This window comes from Patiria miniata, unplaced genomic scaffold (assembly GCF_015706575.1).
Source record: "Patiria miniata isolate m_02_andy unplaced genomic scaffold, ASM1570657v1 HiC_scaffold_5, whole genome shotgun sequence".
Classification (NCBI taxonomy): Eukaryota; Metazoa; Echinodermata; class Asteroidea; order Valvatida; family Asterinidae; genus Patiria; species Patiria miniata.
In genome coordinates this window covers 7185481-7206492 of record NW_024037072.1, presented here as the reverse complement: position 1 = coordinate 7206492, position 21012 = coordinate 7185481, and the positions used below count along the sequence as shown (strand labels likewise).

The 21012-nt window shown below is 40.5% G+C and overlaps 1 protein-coding gene across 1 annotated transcript; it reads left to right on the top strand.

Moving 5' to 3' along the window:
* Positions 1-931: 931 nt before the first annotated feature.
* LOC119740807 (prostatic acid phosphatase-like) lies at positions 932-16817 on the top strand. Its single transcript, XM_038216242.1, has 10 exons — positions 932-1119; positions 6380-6475; positions 8845-9090; positions 9896-9994; positions 10983-11075; positions 12642-12768; positions 13121-13215; positions 13608-13714; positions 14876-15069; positions 16249-16817. The coding sequence occupies exons 1-10, from the start codon at positions 1015-1017 to the stop codon at positions 16383-16385; spliced, it is 1299 nt and encodes a 432-aa protein (XP_038072170.1). The 5' UTR covers positions 932-1014; the 3' UTR covers positions 16386-16817.
* The last annotated feature ends 4195 nt before the right edge of the window (positions 16818-21012 follow it).

Below are 21012 nucleotides of genomic sequence, written 5' to 3'. Positions count from 1 at the left end.
AATAAATTTTCTTTTCTGTGGCAATTCGTTGTCGTGTAAGGCGAAAAAAAAAAAACATGTTTAACGTTCCTGCCGTCCCCGTTCCTTTTTTGGAGGCCGCATCCTTTTTTTGTTTTTATCTTTTCTTACAAAAAACAAAAAAAATTGATAACTTTTCAACAGTGACATCATTTTGGCCTCTTTATCTGTTGTATCTAGCCTATATAAAGCTGTAATGTCATTTTCTGAGTGGCGGCCATTGAAAAAAACTGGCGGCCATCTTGAAAAATAGCCCGGTCGGGCGGCCATTTTGGAGGGGAAAAAAGGGCCTCCCGCTTCCTTTTTTTCCCCAAAGGCAGGACGCCAAACTTTTTTTTATTTCGCCTAAGTACATGGCGATAAAGCCAATGAGCAACCCTGTCACACAATGTTTTCAATGAGCCGAATGATTTTGGATCCACAATTTGAACAGAAAACTGAAATGACATCACTGTCTTCCTAAAATGACATCACTATGTGATGTCATTACAGCAATAGCGCCCTCAGTTTTCCGGAAAAGCATGGATAATTTTAAAGGCAAGAAGTGCACTTTTCAACAACATTAATCAAAAGGAGATGGCAAATAGCTGCGCAAAATGTGTTCCGGGCTAAGAAGAAAATCATTGCACGAACCCGGGTCTTAATTAGCAGCCACTTTTGGATTCTGACATTTTAAGACGAAAACTTGATCACCAGCCAAAATAAGTCAACAGTAATCCATCCAACTAATGTCTCTTAAAAAACAGCTTGAAATTATGTCGGTTTATTGAATGCCTTGAGTCAGAATAAAGGCTAAACCGTATTTCATCAAACTACTGTCTACTGATGAGGCTGCGATTACACATTTAAATTACTGGAATGAGCCAATAGGGGGCGCACTAGCATTACGACGTGCATTGCACTTTCAGTGTCAAGATCTTAGTGCACGGAGTTCGCATGTCATTCGTCCGGGTGTAAAACATTGACAGCACTTATTTACCTCCTAATTTAGCCAATATGCACCGATTTTTCCTGATATTCATTGTACTTCTCTGTAGAGGTGGTTTTCACTCCTTTGCAGGCCTTGTAAATGGACAAAGAACACTGCAGCTTGTAAATTTGGTAAGGTCACACGTTAGCTTGGGATTGGGAAGTAGTGCACGGCTGGCTGGCTGCATGCAGTACAGTAGCCAGCGGAAACGGGCATTCACATTAATGCAGGTGTTGTGTCCATTCTTGAAAATCACGCATTCTCGAGAATGGGCATGCACATTCTCGAGAATGGGCGCGCATTCTTAAGAATGAGCGCCCATTCTTAAGAACGAGCACGCGTTCTTAAGAATGAGCGCTCATTCTTAAGATTGGGTGGGAATATCACGTGCACAATTTATGAATTTTGCCCAATCTTAACAAACATTGCACGACATAATTATGTTAAATGAATTGTATAGCGGTTAAAAGGGAAACAATTCATATAAAGAGGAAAGAAAATGTGCTATGCTTCTGTACTCGTATAACTACGATAATTTGAATCAAATTAAACCTGTTGTTATTGCTTTTTTCTGCCCACTATGCCTATGGGAAGTTTTGTAATAACGGAGGACTGGGAACTAGTCTGGGAAGTGCTTTGTTTAGGCTAGACAAGTTACAAGTCCCTGCATGTATCATATGCGTGCCACGAAAAAAACGATGTCCAGAAGCTGCCAAAATTGCTCTTTTAACTAGATAGAATCCAGCTCTGCGACGTTATGGTGGGATGTGAACAATAAATTGGTGGCAATTTAAATGGGAAATAGCATTAGCACTATGGGATGTCGCAGTATTCATTCTCATTCTTCACATTCTTCATTTTTACGTCCCCCCCCCCCGCTTTTATTATTCCAAAAATCAGAATTCTTTGCACTAGTATTATTATGTCTCTTATATTTTCCCGGTCCCCCCCCCCATATTAATACGCCTTTACTTATCATATCCACTCTACTTTTCAGCGCCTTGCGTTGCAACAGTATAATTATTGAGAATCAGTGAACGAGGATTCAGCTAGACTTGCCAAGCGCAGCCGGTGCTCGGCATCGACAAGACCGTTATCTTGTCACGCATTCTCGAGAATGTGCGCTCAATCTGGAAGAGTTATTTTTTGCCAAGATTGAGCAAGGATCCAGTTGCACATTCTCAAGAATGTGCATGCCCATTCTCGAGAATGCGTGATTTTCAAGAATGGGCACAACACAGGCATGACAGGGCAGCAACGCCAACGCACTTCCCATGCTTCCGTACTATTACTAATTTTGTACTCTGGGAAATCCGAAAGCTCAACTCTTGACCAAGGCAACATTTCAGTAAATGCTCGTCTTTAAATACAAGAAAACCTTAAAATTAATGTGGCCTGACGTTGCGAACTTAGCAAGTTCTTCTTCAGAGGCTAAAACAGAAATGACAGAGGTACAAACATTAACATGGGGGTGCACACAAACATGCAGGGCTGAAAGAAGAAACACAAAAGGAGGATTAGGTGTGAAAGGTGTGGAAAGATGCAGGGGAGGGTGGATGAGAGAACAAAGAAACAAAGGGACAGAGGGAGAGGGCAAACCACAAGGGGTCTTGTGTAAACAGGGGAGGGACCAGAAAGGGGAAGGATCAAAGGTCACAGGGAGTGGGAACGGACAAAAGAGTGTGAGAGTGAAGGGATGATGTGGGGGGGGGGGGGGGAACAGTATTGAGGTGGAAAGGGATGAAAGATGGGGGAAGATGGGTAAACACAAACAAGGAAGACCAGGTGGATTATCTGTAACAGAAGACAATGGAGGAAGAAAGGGATTAGTCATTTCCAAGTTGGATGTTGAGACCATGTGGTTGAATAGTTCGAAGACGATTCATCCACACTTTCTCTCTGCTGAGGCGAACTGAGTCCTTGCGATGGCCAAGAGATTCAATGCCCTGCAAAATCATATCAGAAATGGAGTGGTTAGGCAGGTTGAAGTGATGACCAACAGGGGTGTCTAGTTTCTTGGTGTTGACCGTTGACCGGTGGGCATAGAAACGCTTCTTGAGCGTATTCTTAGTCTCACCTACATACTGCACTCCACAGACCCTGCAAGAAATGAGATATATGACATTAGAGGTGTTACAAGTGATGTTACCAATGGTTCTGTGGGTAGTGACAGAAGAGTGGCCAGAAAAGGAGTCAGACTCCTGGATATGAATCTGGCAGACAACACATCTGGAACTGCACTTGAAAGTACCATGCTGGGTGGGAGGGGATGCAACTAAGGAAGGGACTTCAGCTCGAACAATCAAGTCCCGTAGATTTCGAGGACGCCTGTAAGCCAATGTGGGGCCGTTGGGGATGGCACGGGCAAGGCGATCTGAAGTGTGGAGGATATGATGATTGTCATTAGTGATTTTGCGAAGGGGAGGGAGATTGGGGTGAAACGTGGTAACCAAGGGAATCAAGGGTTTGGCCATGGCATCAGGGGCCTTTCCCGTGAGAGCTAGATTTCTGGGGATAGCTTTAGCTCTGGCAATGGCACGATGAACTTGGCGAGAGTTGTGACCCCTGGCCACCAAGTTGTTCCTCAGTATCTGTGTATGGCGGGAAAAATCGGAATCATTAGAACAAATTCTTCTGAGTCTGAGTGCCTGGCTAAACGCTATGCCAGTTTTGCAGTGCCTGGGGTGACAGCTGGAGGAGTGGAGGTACTGGTGGGTGTCTGTGGGTTTGGAATACAGGTCAGTGGTTAGTGAGTTGCCTTGCTTGCGGACGGTGACATCCAGAAAGTGGGTTTGGTGAGCCGAGAACTCCGATGTGAATTTGATGGTTCTGTGGAAGGAATTGATGTGGTTAGTGAAGGTCAAGAGACTGTCCTCATCACTGGTCCAGATGAAAAAAACATCATCAATATATCTCCACCAGATCCAAGGGCGACATGGGGCCGAGGAAAGAATGCGTTCTTCGAGGTCGCCCATGAAGAGGCAAGCCATCGACGGGGCCATGCGAGTGCCCATTGCAGTGCCGTGTACCTGTAGATAGTGTTCACCAAGGAAGGAAAAATTGTTCTTCGTTAGTATAAGTCTCATGAGGGTGCCAACATCACTGATGGGAGGAGTCGTGTGTCCTGCCTTGGCCAGAGCCAAGGAGCAAGCACGAACACCCTCCTCATGTGGGATGTTGGTGTACAGAGATGAGACGTCGAAAGTCCCAATGATGGCTGTGCTGGGAATCTGGTCCTTGATTCCTTCAAGCTTGCGTAGGAAGTCTGGGGTGTCGTGAATGTATGACGAAATCTGTGGGACAAGGGGTTTGAGAAAACTGTCAATGAACAGGGAGATGCGTTCCGTGGGTGAGCCATTACCGGAGATGATGGGTCTACCGGGGTTGCCAGCCTTGTGAATCTTGGGTAGAAGGTAAAATCTGGCAGTCCTACAATCACAGGGAGAAAGAAATTTGTGAGCTTTCTTGGACAACTGGTCACGTGATCGCATATCGTCAAGTACCTGTTGTATATCTCGACAGAAAGTGCCTGTGGGGTCAGAGTCAAGGCGGGTATAGTTAGTGCGATTATCCAACTGGCGATGGGCCTCATCAATGTACTGCTGACGATCCATGATGACCACAGCTGAACCTTTATCTGCTGGCTTGATGATGATGTCGGTGCGAGAGCGCAAGGAGTTGAGAGCCAGGCGCTCCTCTCTGGGGAGATTATCATGAGTCCTGTGGGGGAAGTTGTCCGGGTTAGTGACTTGGGAATTGATAACTTGAACGTATGTCTCTATGGCTGGCACACGATTCTTGGGGGGTACCCATGAACTCTTGACTCGAAAAGGCTCTGGCTCGCACGGTTCACTGTCCAGGAAAAACTCACGCAGACGGATTCTACGGTAGTATTCCGTGAGATCTTGGCTGAGCTGAACCTGGTTAACAGAACGGGGAGCGGGACAAAAATTGAGGCCCTTGGAGAGAAGTTTGTGCTCTGCGTCAGATATGGATGAGGAAGAAAGATTAACACATTTAAATACAAGACTTTACTTTTTGGAATTTTTATGCACAAATGTGAATCAACAACATGCAACTCGAATTAGGAAAAACAAACAAATGTAAATGGGACGGGGGGTGTACAAATCTCCACATATTTAGACTGACAATAAAAATCAAGAAAATGTAGAAAGTTGGTTCAAAATGACCTTTTCGCGAATATCGCCATCTTGCTTGAATTCGTGATTGCGCAATGGCTCAGGGGTGGGGCACACATGACCCACACAGAAAATCCGTAACGTAAAAGGCATGGGGAGGTCTAGCCCCATGAATGTGGCCTATTTACTGGACTGCCTCTGTAAACATAGGCCACACATCCACATGTACAAAAAACGTGTTGACTTTGCCAAATTTTGATTTTCACATTTAGGCTTACTTTTTACGTTTTTTTTGCTTTAGAAGCATTCTCACCCTCTATATAGGCTAATCAGAAAGTGCTGCCTTTTTCAGATGTCCATTTTTCGTGAAATTTCCAGATACATTTGCACACGTTTGCGTATCAAAATTTCAACATGAAATTTCACAAAAATTAAACATCTGAAAAAGGCAGCACTTTCTGATTAGCCTATATAGAGGGTGAGTATGCTTCTAAAGCAAAAAAAATCTACAAAGTAAGCCTAAATGTGAAAATCAAAATTTGGCAAAGTCGACACGTTTTTTGTACATGTGGATGTGTGGCCTATGTTTACGGAGGCAGTCCAGTAAATAGGCCACATTCATGGGGCTAGGGGAGGTCCAACCTGTAATTGTAAAATGCTTGGTGTCGTTGCATGTGGGGTATTTTTAAAAAACTTTTTGCACCCATGGACAGCTAAATGCCCCATTTATCAGTTTTTAAAACTCTGTATCTGAAATTGTGTTCCGTTCACTGAAAAAAGAGATTTTTTTCAGACCAGGTCTGACCTCCCCATGGCTTTTACGTTACGGATTTTCAGTGTGGGTCACGTGTGCCCACTGAGCCATCGCGCAATCACGATTCCAAGCAAGATGGCGGTATCCACGAAATGATGAATGCTAAATTTTGATTTTTTTGTAAACATTTGCTTTGCCCTTTCCTGTAAGACAACTAAATCTACTTTTTAATTTCAAATCAATGAACTCACTAAAATATCTGAAATAAAAAAGACCCAGGAAAAATTACAGGAATATCATAAAATGAGGGCAGGGTATGGATTTAGAGGGAAATTATGCGGTAAAACGATTTCAAAACACAAACATGAAAATGAAGGCCCCTTTTGTTTTGAAGGCAGTTTTTTAGCTGAAATGGACTAGCTACCCTCATAAAAGATTAAAATAAAATAAAACCTTGCTTTTATTTTTTTTTTATTTGGTTCATTTTTTTCCGTTTAGCTATATCGCCATGGTGATAGGACACCTGTAAACATCTACCCTACTGATCCACACCAGGCAGATACATGGCCGGAGGGGCTGGGTCAACTGACTACAGTGAGTATTCCTGATGCAACTTTGGGGAAACCCTTTACATAGACCTTTCACAGATACTGACAGATAAGTGGTCACGTGGTAGTCCCATCATGTTGTATCCTGAGTATGATGGGATCTATGCCCCCTGAAATTACCAAGTGACCACAAAGATGGTGGTATAAGCCTTTTCGGAGTTCCAACTGCGCGCATTCGTAACCTGTGACAACGCACATTGTTTGTCTCAAATGCCCTTTGACAGTACCCACAATGCCCAAACAGCCTTTTTGTAAAGTCAGTGGCGCGATGTTGTCAAAGGCCATTTGAGACAAATAATGCGCGTTGTCACAGGAATCCCGGGACATATCGTTATTTCGTTTTACCATTTTGGATTTCCTCAAAAATAAAAACGGTAAATGAACCATTGACCGTTTTGTCGTTTTACAGTTTTGTAAAACGGTCAAACGGTTTTAAGTCACAAAAAACAATTATCTTTTTATTATTTTTGTAAATTGTAAAAAGCGATAAACGGTTAGTTGCTTTATTTTTTAGAGTGTTGCTTTACAAAAACATGACAATGTCAAAACGGTCAATAGTCTTATCGACCATTTTTTTAAATTCAGATTTAAGTTGGCAATTATAGCAATGCACCTTGGAATGTTAATGTGACCGTGTCCTTGGGACGGTCACTGCCTGTGAAATTGCCCTCCTTACATTTATGTCGTTCTAGTTCTCGCAACAGAATTTGAGAATATTAGCTATTGAAGAGCCGCGCTGGACTTCAATTTCCTCCAACCATGGAGCAATAATTGCTTCATGCTCCACCACATCTGCAACTTCTTCATACATCTTACCATGGACCATCCTGTATCCATTGTGAAATGCCACCCCCCCCCCCCCCTTGAATTTTTTTGTTTGCAACTCTTCAAGCCCCACCAACTGAATCGCAGTAGATGGGGGTCAGGGTCACGCCAGGAATCACACACGCACGAATTATGCCGAGGTAACACTTCTTCGTGGCCGTCATGGTCCCCCTCCATCATCCCCTTGCCCACCATAAGTACCGCCACAAAATGCACAACGGACTGTTAACTATGACACTGAAGTAAAAGAAAAAATAGTCGGTATTGAATACTGACCGTTTTGCTGTTTTTCAAAGTTATTTGTGTAAAACTGTAAAACAAAAATCATTGATCGTTATGCTGTAATGAAATTTATAAAACTGATAAAACGGAATAACTGTATTTATCGTAATACCGTTTGCCGTTTTACAAAACTGTAAAACGACAAAACGGTCATTGGTTCGTTTACTGTTTTTGTTTTTGAGGAAATCCAAAACGGTAAAACAAAATAACGGTATGTCCCGGGATTCACAGGTTACGAATGTGCAGTTGGAACTCTGAAAAGGCTTATTCATGAAATGGTCTACGTAAAAGGTTTTGGAATGAATGTTGCAACCTGACGCCACTTTTTTCTTATATCATCTCAATAAAGGACAGTCATTGCGAAAAATGTCAAAAAGACATGAATCTGGGACTGAGAAACATTTTCAATCTTGTATTTGAAAATGCACTTGACTCACCATAGACTTTGTACGCAATCGCTGAAGTGGCGTCTGGATACTAAGTACATTCTCTCCAAAGTTTTTAAAAAGAAATATACCACGTAAAAGCCAAGATTGGCACTAATCTGGGCTGGGTTAGACTTTATTTTGAAAACCACTGCATCAAATATTTGCAAACGTCAAAAACAAAACTTCTAAATTATTATGAAATACTTTACTGGACTGTTAATGAAGTTTTACAGTCTGAAGCATCCTGTAAAATCATGGCACCTGGTGTGCTGTAATTTTCTAGAAAAGTGGTATTTTTTACATCAATTTCCAACGCTGGTCGGCCAACCAGCATTGAAAAAAACTGTCCTTTTTTCAAATGCTACCCCAATTTACCATATTTAGTTGGTCCGCATTTTGTGTGCAATCAATTACACACCTATAAATGGGTACAAGACTGGTTCCCTGACCTTACAATTCCCGACGTCTATAAATTGCTCCGTTTCACCTTAAGTGGGGTCAGGGAACCAGACTACAGGAACATGATTTTTTTTTCTTGGTTTTTCCAGCATCTTTGAACACAAAACTTTAAAAAAGTTGGTGTAACAATATTTGCTATAAAATACTGACCCCCAAATCCATCCATTTCTGAAAATTACACCAAAAGCAAATGTTGTATATTCCCTTTAAGCAAATTTAATTCAATCAGTCAGTAAGGTACTATAGGTTGACCCTGTAAATCAGCAAAAATTTTCCAAAAGTACAGAATTTCTTTCTCAATGATAATATAATTTTACCATATGCCATAACACATTATTCATTCAAATTTGTTTTATTTCAGCTTGGCATGAACATGCACTACAATCTTGGCCAATGGCTGCGGAAACGCTACATTGATTCAGGATTCATGAATGCTACATACAACAGATTATCTCTCCATGTTCGCAGCACTGACAAAGATCGGACGCTGATGTCGGCCGAGTCAGACCTGGCCGGACTCTACCCACCACAGGGAAACCAGAAATGGAAGGCAGGATTTGATTGGATGCCCATTCCAGTACACACCGTCCCATTGGATGAAGATTATGTAAATATAATTTTCTGTTTTTCAACCACTTTGTGGAGTCAGTTAAATCACTCTTGAAATATTAGCATCTTGATCTCCTTTCTGTAAAGGGTTTAACCTTTGAAATGACTTCACTCAGCCAAATCACTCAAAATCCATTCGAATGTTTTTTAGGAATTTGCATTGATGTACATAGACTGTGGCATTTGGTTTTGGCAGATTGGAATTGCGAGAACGTTCCTAGAAAAACTTCTGCAATTTAACAAAACAAAACAAATCAATAAACAAACAGCAATTCTGGCTGCAGCATTTCTTTTGACCAAAAATGCACTTTCTAGTTCTGTCGGAATACCTTTTCCAACTGCCATTTGATTTAGTTGGTTTATATTTTTTAGTTGTTGGATTTCTAATCTATCAGTTGAGCCACATTAGCAGATGAGGGATGAAAACTTAAAACCACTTCTCAAAGCTGTATAGATTGGAATTTCCAAGATGGCTTAAATTATAAAATGAAATGAAATCGTAATGCTTATATAGCGCTTTCCATCGTATCAACAATTTCAAAGCGCTTTACAGTTATTCCCCGTTCATCAAGCCATGAGACTATGCCGCAGTTGATATCAGCGCACATTCGGTCCTCTACCCTCACAGGTACCCATTTATACTCCTGGGTGGAGAGAGGTAATTTTAGTTAAGTGTCTTGCCCAAGGGCACAAACACCAAACACCAGGGTGCGAACCCACACACCATCGTACATGAGTCAAACACTGTAACCACTGGACCGTGGCATTCTACATCTTAATAATATTTTCACTTCCCTCCCTAGCTTCTTGAAGCAAATGGACCACCTTGCCCAGTATATGATGAACTCAAGGAACAGATAAAGGACGAAGCTGAATACAAAGAGTTGGAAGCGCAATACAAGGCAAGAAAACGTGTGACATGACACGACCTATTTGTAATATTTCATTGGCTCTGCCTCTTTCAGGCATGCCCGCCCTCTGTTGGTTTAAATTAGAAATGTATGACTCAAAGTGGGTTCTTCAGGGCAGGTTTTGTACCTTCTCTTGATTTTCATGTTTTCTATCACAAAATGTCTACAAGTGTTGTCTAACAGAAATAAAAAAGTTGGGGATAGCCTGTGGTTTTGTTGCTGTGCTGCATATAGGAACAAATTCAGGATTTTTTGAGAGTTTTTTTTGGGGGGGGGGTGTCTCAAGTTTAGTACTGCCACAAGTATGAAGTATTAGTTTTCAGCATTTCTCAGGAAATTTAGATGGACATGATATGAACGCATTGGAGTTGATTGAACATTATGGGTACGCAGAGAGTTTTCTTGCTTTCAAACCATGTTAGAAATAGGAAATTATTGACAAAATATATAGGGTGTTGAGGACCCCCCCCCCCCCCCATGGAATCTGCCCGTCTTTAGAAAAATGCTTTGAAAATAAGTGTGACTATGTTGATTTATTTTATCGGTTCTTCAAAGTATGATTTGGGTCTTTCTTTGAATTTTTCAAAAGACAATACATGGGCCCATTTGAATGCTGAGGCTCCAAAGTGTGGCATTTTATTTTTCCTGTCCCCTGTTACCTTGGTGCTTTTTAATTTGCCATTCAAGTGTCATTAAGAATTACTTCAAACAACTGTTTGTATTCATTGGGTAGGTAGTTTGCTATTCAGAATCACTCTTGAAGGACGATTGCATTATGAAGTGCATCAGAATTAAACAATCATAGATGTAATGGGAACAGGAAAAAAGTGGACCCCAAATTTATAGGGTGACCCACATGGCATGGAAGAGTGACTTTGAGAAATGTTGACCCCACAAATGTAAAAAAAAATAAGGGATTTGTCCACCTGAATTTCTTTCCAGATGTTCTGTATAATTGTTGGGTCTTTCTTTCCTACAGGATTTTATGGCTAACCTGACAATCAACACTGGTTTTAAAACCCCAGTGACTGTAAATAACATTTACAAGATTGAAGATCCTCTATTTGTCGAGGTAAGTGCACTTGTTTCTTGTTATAATTTTGGGCCATTGCCCTCATTTCTTTAATTTATAATCAAATATTGTCCCCAGTCAAACTGGTGATATTCCTATTTTTCTGATTTGTCTGCACTTTAATGACTAAAAAAAAGCCACCAGACCAATGAGGGAAAGAATGTTACATCCTTGCGCCACTTTTTCCGTCATATATTATCTCATTGAAGGTCCGTCATTGCAAAAATGTTCAAAAGACACAAATCTGGGACTGAAAAACCTTTTCAATTTTGTTAGAAAATACTTCGAAAATGCACTCAACTCTCCATAGACTTTGTACACAACCCAAAAAGTGGCGTCAGGATACTATATTCTTTCCAAAAGAAGTATAATGTAACTAGGAAGTAGTGTGGACTCAGTGCACAGTTTGCTCAATGTTGAAAGGGTGAGAATTAGGCAGACTTTTGAGTGCAGTTGCTTATGGAAAGCAAAAGCTGCCTTCAGAACTCCATTCCATTCAAAGAATGTTTCATTCAATTTGAAAAATCGATCATTTTGTTCGGCAAATTCACCATTAAATTAAATGTGACATGCTGTTTGGCAAATTCACTTCCACAGAAACAAAACAAACCAGTAAAAGCAGCAGTTAAAGTTGTCCTACAACACATGTCCTCACAAGCCAATCACAGGTCCTCAAAAGCCCATCTCCAGTCCTCACAAGCCCATCACAAGTTCTCACAAGCCCATCTCAAGTCCTCACAAGCCCATCACAAGCCCAACACAGGTCCTCACAAGCCATCACAGGTCCACACAAGCCCATCACAGGTCCTCCCAAGCCCATCTCAAGTCCTCCCAAGCCCATCTCAAGTCCTCACAAGCCCATCACTAACCCTCACAAGCCCATCTCAAGCCCACCCCAAGTCATCACAGGTCCAGCCCATCACAAGTCCTCACATGCCATCACAGGTCCCGCCCATCTCAAGTCCTCACAAGCCCATCTCAAGCCCACCCCAAGCCCTCACAGGTCCAGCCCATCACAAGTCCTCACATGCCATCACAAGTCCTCACAGGTCCCGCCCATCTCAAGTCCTCACAAGTCCTCACAAGCCCATCTCAAGCCCAGCCCAAGTCCTCACAGGTCCAGCCCATCACAAGTCCTCACATGCCATCACAAGTCCTCACAGGTCCCGCCCATGTCAAGTCCTCACAAGTCCTCACAAGCCCATCTCAAGCCCACCCCATGTCCTCACAGGTCCAGCCCATCACAAGTCCTCACATGCCATCACAAGTCCTCACAGGTTCCGCCCATCTCAATTCCTCACAAATCCGCATAAGCCCATCTCAAGTCCTCACAAGCCCATCATAAGTACAGCAGTCCCAAGTCCACTCACAAGCTATTGAAATGAGCTGGGTCAAATGCGTGCCGTTCATCCCCAGTTACCTTGTGACTGGACTTATGAAAGGACTTGTGATTTACTGTTGATGAGATTTGTGATGGACTTGTCGACAACAACTTTGAAAATCAAAAAAAGCCTATGACTACCACATGATGAACCTCAAATGTTCTGTTTCAAATTTTATTTTCAGAGACAGCATAACTTATCCTGGCCGGCATGGACTAACGTTCCAGGATTCTACACCACTCTTAAATTTCTGTCTGATAAAGGCATGTACTTTCTGTTCAACTCAAAAGAGAAGAGTCGACTGAAAGGGGGTGAGTTGAAGCAGTTATATACAAAATGTAATAAAAAAAGTGAAATTTCAATGTGTATTTTGTGCATTGATCTTTTCGATACATTTTGCCCCTTACATACTAAAGAGATCTTGGTGCTAAAGCCGCATCTGAATACCTGACTATGGCTAGCATTAACATGTGTTACTATGGGAAGTGACTTTATCCCTTCCATACACACACGTGTCGTTGCAAGCCGTAGCCATGTCATTCATACATAGTCAATCTCAGAAACTTCACAGGTGACTAATTCTAGGCCAACCAAATTACAATATCCAACACTCGATATTTTGACTTTATTGATAATGTGATTCCATTTCATATTATGTTTCAGGTCCATTGGTTGGTCAAATCATAGACAACATGGTGAATAAATCGACCACGACTGACCCAGACGATCTCAGGCGAAGAGTCTATATGTATTCAGCTGTGAGTAGACTTGATACAAGAGACATACATTGTATTGGTTTTTTTTAAGTTGTGATTGCAGTTGGCATCAGTTTTGTAGTCAAGTCCATCACAAGTCCGTCACAAATCCATCACATGTCTATCACAAGTCTAGCACAAGTCAATGAAAAGTCCATCACAAGTCCGTCACAAGTCCTTACAAGTTCATAACAAGAACATCACATGTCCATCACAAGTCCGTCACAAGTCCATCACAAGTCCAATGTAGTCTATCACATGTGTATCACAAGTCCATCACAAGTCTATCAGAAGTCCATCACAATCCATCACAAGTCCTTCCAAGTCCATCACAAGTCCATCTCATGTGAACTATGACCAAAGCATCCCTTAGTTTGTTTTCTTTCTCTGTGCAGCATGATACAACAGTGGCAGCTTTCCAATCAGCATTAGGTGTCTACAATGGTCTTCAGCCCCCTCTGGCTTCCTGCGTTGGCATCGAGATGTGGAAAGAAGTTAGCGGGTACAAAACTCTGATCTGACCTTTGGTTTCTCTAGAAATTAGTAAAGTCTATTTTCTATAATCTAAAATCTAAAATCTATTTTGTCTTACTGCCTTGCGATATGAAACACAAATAACACAAGTTTTGCTAGGTTCACACATTCTCAAATTACTACCACGAATATACCCCGATCTGTCCTGATTAAAAATTCTTGATGGCATCGGAGGAATAAGCCCAGATTCACTGTTTGTAAGAATAATTTACGAATGAAACAAAAATAATCAAGAACTAGGTATGAATTGCAAGCCGAACAAGACCGAATCAAGCCAAATGATTGCGATTTAGTGCAGAATAACACCAAATTGTAGCGATTTTGTCAATAATATACGAATAACTCCAGAATCATCCAGAGTGACCCAGAATTATGCCGATTTTATTGTAAGTTATTCTTATAATATTTGTACATTTCTTGAAACATTCGTAATGATTCCGCATGATTCTTAATTGTTAACACCGAGAATAACTCTACGAGACTCTTAAGAATGCTGTAAAAATATCCAGAATTAGTTATGAATACAACAGGAATAACCAAGAATTGAAATTGGTTCCCGAATCAACCCGACAATTTTGAACATTTCCAAAATTGTCGGGGCGCTTCCTGATCTTTAACGATCTTTCACCGAACTACCAAAATCATCCCGAAGCAGGCAAGAACCATTCCCCGGTTTACTCAAGAATTGCTATTATTGGCGATTCGGCTTAAAAATCGAGAATGTGTGAACCTTGCATCCAGTGGAAGCTTGCTGAATTAAGCACATTAAACAACTAGAAATTTGTTGAATATTTTTATAAACACCGTGTACTCGGTTAAAAAGTTACATTCGATAGAAATTTGTTAACTATCTCGAGAACTATGAGGTAGGATTACCCGGCATTGCCAATGAATTGGGCTACATCTGGCCCATTGTGTAGATCACATGCATGAAAAGACTCCCAGTGAATAGCCATTCTGAAACAATTGAATAGACTTTGGTGTGCTCTTGGACCAGCTTTTAATACTTCGCTTGCCGTGTCTTGTTTGGACGTTGTTGTGAGCTTGAAAAACATATTGAATATTGATAACTGGCATTTTTAAGTTAATCTTACTTGATAACACATGCTTCTTTTTCTCCCCCGCCTAGGGAATACACAGTCAATATGTGGTACCATAACGATACAACCAAAGATGTCCCCTACCCCCTCCTGCTGGATAACTGTAACAGGTCGTCCTGTCCGCTTGACGATTTCATCAAAGTCACCAAGGACATTGTCCCAGATGATATCAAGCAAGAATGCGGCGTTGCAGCGCCGGTTGGTCTCAACAGCACACTTATAAGTGAGTACTGCCGACTTGTAATTTGACTTGTGACTGTTTCAGAGTGGTGTGCCAGAGTCTCGCTGAACCACATTGTTCCAAAGGGTTGACCAAGGTGCCGCTGCAGTGAAAGATTGAGTGTTGCAGACTGTTCAGGGATGTCAGTGGGTGTTTGCTCCAGGGCTTGACAAAATGTGAAAGACGGCACGTAGCCAAAACGTTTGCAATACAAGATAAACACACTGCAATGCCACACATTTCTACTTATCTTCAAGCAAATTTGTATTCTCCATGCTGATTGGTCGATCCATGGCAACAAACCTTGCTGCATTATCCCATTTAGTACGGTCTATACTGCACTCCGCGTATCGCGCTATTCTAAGATGTGCGCGCCATTTCTGCTACACGCATGTGTAGTAGGAAAATCACTGCGCAGCAAACAGTGCGTATTCCATCTCAACTAGCTGTGCGTCAAGTTAGCTTTAATTATATTCGTTATCCAAAATATAGTGCATCTGGGCCCCACACACCACTCGGCCACACAGACGCACTTAATTATTCTGTGTTCCACTCGCGCTCATGGGATATGTATCTCTACATTGAACTTACAATTCATACATTCATGTATCGAGCTAGCATGGCAATTGCCATGGAGCATCACATGCACAATTGTTTTCTCTGTGCGTGCAACACAAGGATTTATTTTTTCTGGCCTGTGAAGAGTCGTAATGTCTGAGTTTGTTTCTGCATTCAATAGGGGTCGTTGAACAATAGAGGACAATAGAGTCCCCAATCCCTGAGAGGTCTCCAATTTGGATTCGTGTACAAAACATATGGGAGGTCTTCCTAAGAGGGACAATAGGGGGTATCCGATTGCAGGCAAATACACACTTGTGTGAGTGTGTTTTTGCAAAACATGTTTAGACTGGCGCGTGTTTAACTGGATCAGTGCATTTAAAAGTTGAATATTCAATCAAGTCCAAGTTGGATAATCGAATATGGAATTATGTGAAAATGCACAACCCTCGTAGGATACAGTTTCCGAGCTCAATGACTGCCTACCAGTTTGCTAGTTTTTGGTGGTTTTGTAAAAAGTCTGTTGCTTTAAAAAGGGCAGATAGTGATGCAGGAGATAGAAACATGACATGTTTGGTTTAAACCCTTCCTCATCTTTGCTTGCATCTTTTCTCCAAATTGCAGTCATCCTTGTCAGCATTGTCATCGGTCTCCTAGCCATCATCATAATCGCTCTGGCTGGACTGGTCGTATGCCGTTGTCGCAGCAACAGGACCAAGGACGGTCACATCCGACTACCGACAGACGACACGACGGCATGACTACTTGAGGAGGACAGTGATGAATATGAGCACAGCGCCGGACACAATACGGAGATTCTAATGACACCGGTCTACACTGAAGGATTCTCCCGTCATAGACCAAATTACTATCGCAATTAGTGAGGTGGCGCATCGCTCATGTGCATGTGGCACATGTCCTTTAAGCCTGTTAGTCTCTGTACTGCCCAAAACAGCCCTGCCTATTACTCCCTATAGTGCCCGATACTGCCTGAACACTCTATGGTTTTATTGCATCATCATTGAATAAATACAATGTAATACAAGGAGGCCCAGGTGCTAAATGGATAGATTTGATGCATGCGTGTAACATGAAAGTAGTCATTCCACCTCTAACCCAAAAACATTTTTGTAAATTTTTAGGAAAGATTTCCATATAAGAAGTTCACTCATTTTCCTCTGTATTGACTAACAAGCCCCATATAGCAATTTCATGTCCTCAAAGTCAATTTGAGCAATGAGAAAATACAAGCAGTTTCTTAGAAAACACTTAGAATTTTTCAGTCCAATCTCATAGGGTTTGTACACAGGGTGTTGAGTGAACTTCTTATATGGAAATCTTTCCAATTTTTAAGCAGGCAGTGTTGCTTGTTGTATTAAAGTAAACAAGGTTTCAGTTATCTTCCAATCCCCATAATTGTAAAAAAAAATTTGCAGTTTCATATTTTTTTTTTCAGCAGAAATTCAAAATACAGGTATTTGGTCAAATTAAGATGTTTTTGACCGCTCTTAAAACAGCACTTATCCTCCCCTTTGAGAATTAACCCCTCGCGTATGGGAAGCGGTAATGGCCGCTAATCCTCACTGGAATGCAGTTGCCAGCTGTGGTATGCCGTGGCACATGGCTAGTGTGTAGTTCTACAGCTGCTGCTTTTGTGCAGTCCCGCTACCACACAAAGGCTGTGCAGTCATGCGGGTCACTTGCTCCATGTATGGAGGAATGTCCCCATTACGCCCCGTCCTTAAGACCCCCGTCACACTTATTCGGAATCAGCATAAAATCAAGCAGAACCAGCCGGAATGAAGAATTTTCAAAATTCGTGCCACATTCGGGAGGGAATTTCAAATTGACCAAGCTTTGTAAGAATGCCGTTCGAATACTTAGAATGCACTTCAAACCCGCCTTGAATGATTCTTGCACATTCCGGGTGTATTAGCTCTCGAATGCAGCTCGAATGTAGTTGGAACACAGTAGGAATATTTAGAATGCTGTTAGAATGCAGTCAGAAGTTTTAGAATGCACTTCGAACATCCAGGAATATACAAAGAATGTTCATTCCGACGGCATTCCGGCTCATTCCGCCTCTAGTGTGACTAGGGTTTAAGGGGTTAAGGGCTTATTTCATAAGCAAAATACAAACTACAGGTACTGGGCTTAATACATTTGAGTTTTGATCCAGCCAGAAAGCCAGTGGAAGTCGCAAGGAAATCTTTGATAAGCTTAATCCAAGTGAATTTATACTTCACAAACAAATTCCACAAACAAATACCACATTCGATAGTCCATGATCACCGCCCAAACACAGCGTGTGTAGATCTGTCACTCTGCATTTTAAGTTTGTGATCAAAATAGTGTGGTTAATGGGTTTTGATTATCATTTTGTTGTTAAAAATAATTCACAGTGTGCATAGGTTTAACCTTTCACCTCTTAGGGTCATTCAGGTCAAAGTTATATGTCCTGTTTTAGTTTCTTCTTTTTATTATTTTTTTGGGTGAGGCATATAACTTCTTTATTGTTCTTTAGAAAGACTTTGATCGCTGTAAATTTTTTAAAAATATTTTGATAGTTAGTATGAAAGTTGCGTGCCCCGTTCTCTTCCACAAATTTTCAATATGTGTGCTTATTCAAACCAAAAAACCCTTTCTTTTTGACATCTGTAACCTTCTGGAAAAAAAAGGGTTTTGGTTTGGGCACAAATAGATTCGCTCTGCAAGCCTACTGGCTCCTGGTCCACTTATTATTGGTATTGAGTGTGGGGCGGAACCAGCCCACCCTATATGAGAACCAAATTATCTGGCATTATTTGAAAATGTAAAGTAACAATTCGATAACTAAACATGGGCCAACTTTTTTGGGTTGATGACTCATTCAAGGTGAATATTTTTGTATAGCTAGAAAAATAGCAATTCAGAAAAGGAATCCATTTTTTTTGGGACGAAACTCGAAAATAGCACGGTCAACGCAGCTTTAACCCTGACCCCTTCAGCACTTTTACTGGACCTGAATCTACCAAAATCCACCTATTGTGTCATGCACGAAAGTGTTGGTGACTGCTCAGTATGGAGGTATCGTGAATCCATCAAAATCCTGCAGTACTGCTAGGCTGAATTTCAATCCTAAATCCATCAAAATACCCATGTTTTCAATATGGAGGTATCCTGAATCAGCCGAAGTTCTCCAAAACCGGGGTATGGATTTTGAATGATTCAGGTACGTTAGGGTTAAATATAGTTGAATTTTGCTACAAAAAGCTTCAGGCCTTTATTTCAACCTGAAGTAGTTTTTATATACTCACTGCATTACACATTTGGATTGTTACGTTACATGTATCATTTCAGTGCATTTGTACTTTTAACGTGGCCCTACAATATTTCATCATTTTGTTTTTAATATTCGTTGGATTGTTCTATTTTAAGTTTTTGTTTTCCTAAAAATATTGTTTTTTGTCTTGCTTTTTTGAAGAGCATTTCAGTAAAAAGTAATAGCCTTATTTTTTTTTGCCAACGCCAACATTCTAGTGTCCATTTGGTCACTCTAATTTGAACTTTTTTCAGGGTGTGGATGTTTGTTTCGGTTTCTATTTGGCTAGACAACATAAAAGATAATACTTAACAGTATATATCAATAGTTGATTTAAGACTTAAATGTAATATACAACATTTGCTTTTGCTGTAATAATCAGATATGGGTGGATGGGGGGGGGGGGTAGTATTTTATAGAAAATATTGTTACTTTGACCTGTTTAAAGTTTTGTGTTCATAGATGCTGGAAAAACCAAGAAAAATGCTGTTCTTGTAGTCTGGTTTCCTGACCCTACTTCAGACAAAGCAGGGCAGTTTAGAGGCGTCTTGGAATTGTCAGATCAGGGAACCACACTTGCTGGCTTGCACCCATTTACGGATGTGTAACCGATTGCAAACAAAATGTGGACTTAAAATTTGGTAAATTGTATCAGTAGTGAGGGGGGGGGGGCGTCATTTTTTTGGCCAACCATTGTTAGAAATGTATACAGAAATTCCACTGTTCTTGAAAATGACAACATACCAGGTGCCATATGACTTCACAGAATGCTTGAGACTGTTCCCTGGCAGTCAAGTAAGGTATTCAATAATAATAATTTGATATTTTTTTTATGTTTGCAAATGTATATTACCTTTAAAGCTGAGTGCTTTCAGGCATCATATAACTATGTATGATTTCTTTTCATTATCCTGTGTGATAAATAAATTTGAATGGGAAATGGATGTTTGTACATAGTTATTGCAGTGTTATGAAATTGTTTATTGCATTTGTAATGGTGAGAATAGTGGCACAATTGCAAATAACTGAACAAATGTACAATCCAATAAATTTACATATTAAAATGGACAGATTTTTAACTGATTATGATGTTTTAAAAAAAATGTGTCTCAACTGAATACAATAAGAATGTTTAAAAAGTTGAAAATGAATTAAAGCAAAGAATTGGGAAAACCTTAATATAGGAGGCCAATTAATAAATAATTATGAACACAAATTTGAAGAATTGTAATGTATTTTGAAATAATAACAAAGTCTATTTCACGGACAAGTATGTTACAACAGCACATGTAAAAAAACCTTTAGTAAATATCAAATAAGATGTTAAAACATTAAAAAAGTTAAATTCTCTTATATATCTTGCATTCCTAATGTTGCATTCTCGACCATTACTGTATAATTCTAATTTGGAATATTGTGTTACATGCCAAGAAACTTAACTTGATTGGTCATATTTTTTACTGCTTTTCAGAACAAAATATTCTAGAGCAACAATTTGTCCTTGTAAATTGCATTTAATTCTGACACCAGAATTGTTCAGTTTTAAAAGTTGAACAAAACTTGATAATGTTTCTGGGCTGTCCCATCTGAGTTTGCAAGATTTACGAACATCATGTCAGTTTTTTTTTTATATAAAATGTTACTTATGTATGTCAGAATATATTGGTCTTGAAAATATATGCATATTTGAACAAAAGTACTTCATTAAATGTTGTATTTTCTTGAAACAAAAGATTTCTCTTGTCATTTATTCATGAAAAGAGCAGCAAAATACAATTTTGCATACAATTCACAGTGGCGCAAAGAACATACTATATTGAGGCCAACCCGCGCCCCCACTATATGTTGGCAGAGGTCTTCTGAAGTTATTTATGATACTTATTTTGGTAAAATCTTTTTAAATATCTCATGTACATGTGTAAAACTTGTAGTCACACTGAGAATGTCCCATCCCCCCCAAACGCCCCAGTTGGCGGCCATTTCTGAGCAAAGTCCACCCAATGGTATGTTGGCCTATTGCACTTGTCATTAATTTGGGTGGAGCACATCACCGGTCACCTTGCTACCAAAAGTCATTTTGGAAAAAA

Bases quoted from the DNA above. Each gene is read 5' to 3' on its own strand.
- LOC119740807 (XM_038216242.1), top strand. From the start codon at position 1,015: ATGCACCGATTTTTCCTGATATTCATTGTACTTCTCTGTAGAGGTGGT. The intron at 6,476-8,844 runs GTGAGTATTCCT...GTTTTATTTCAG, and splicing joins GGCTGGGTCAACTGACTACA to CTTGGCATGAACATGCACTA. The intron at 9,995-10,982 runs GCAAGAAAACGT...TCTTTCCTACAG, and splicing joins AGTTGGAAGCGCAATACAAG to GATTTTATGGCTAACCTGAC.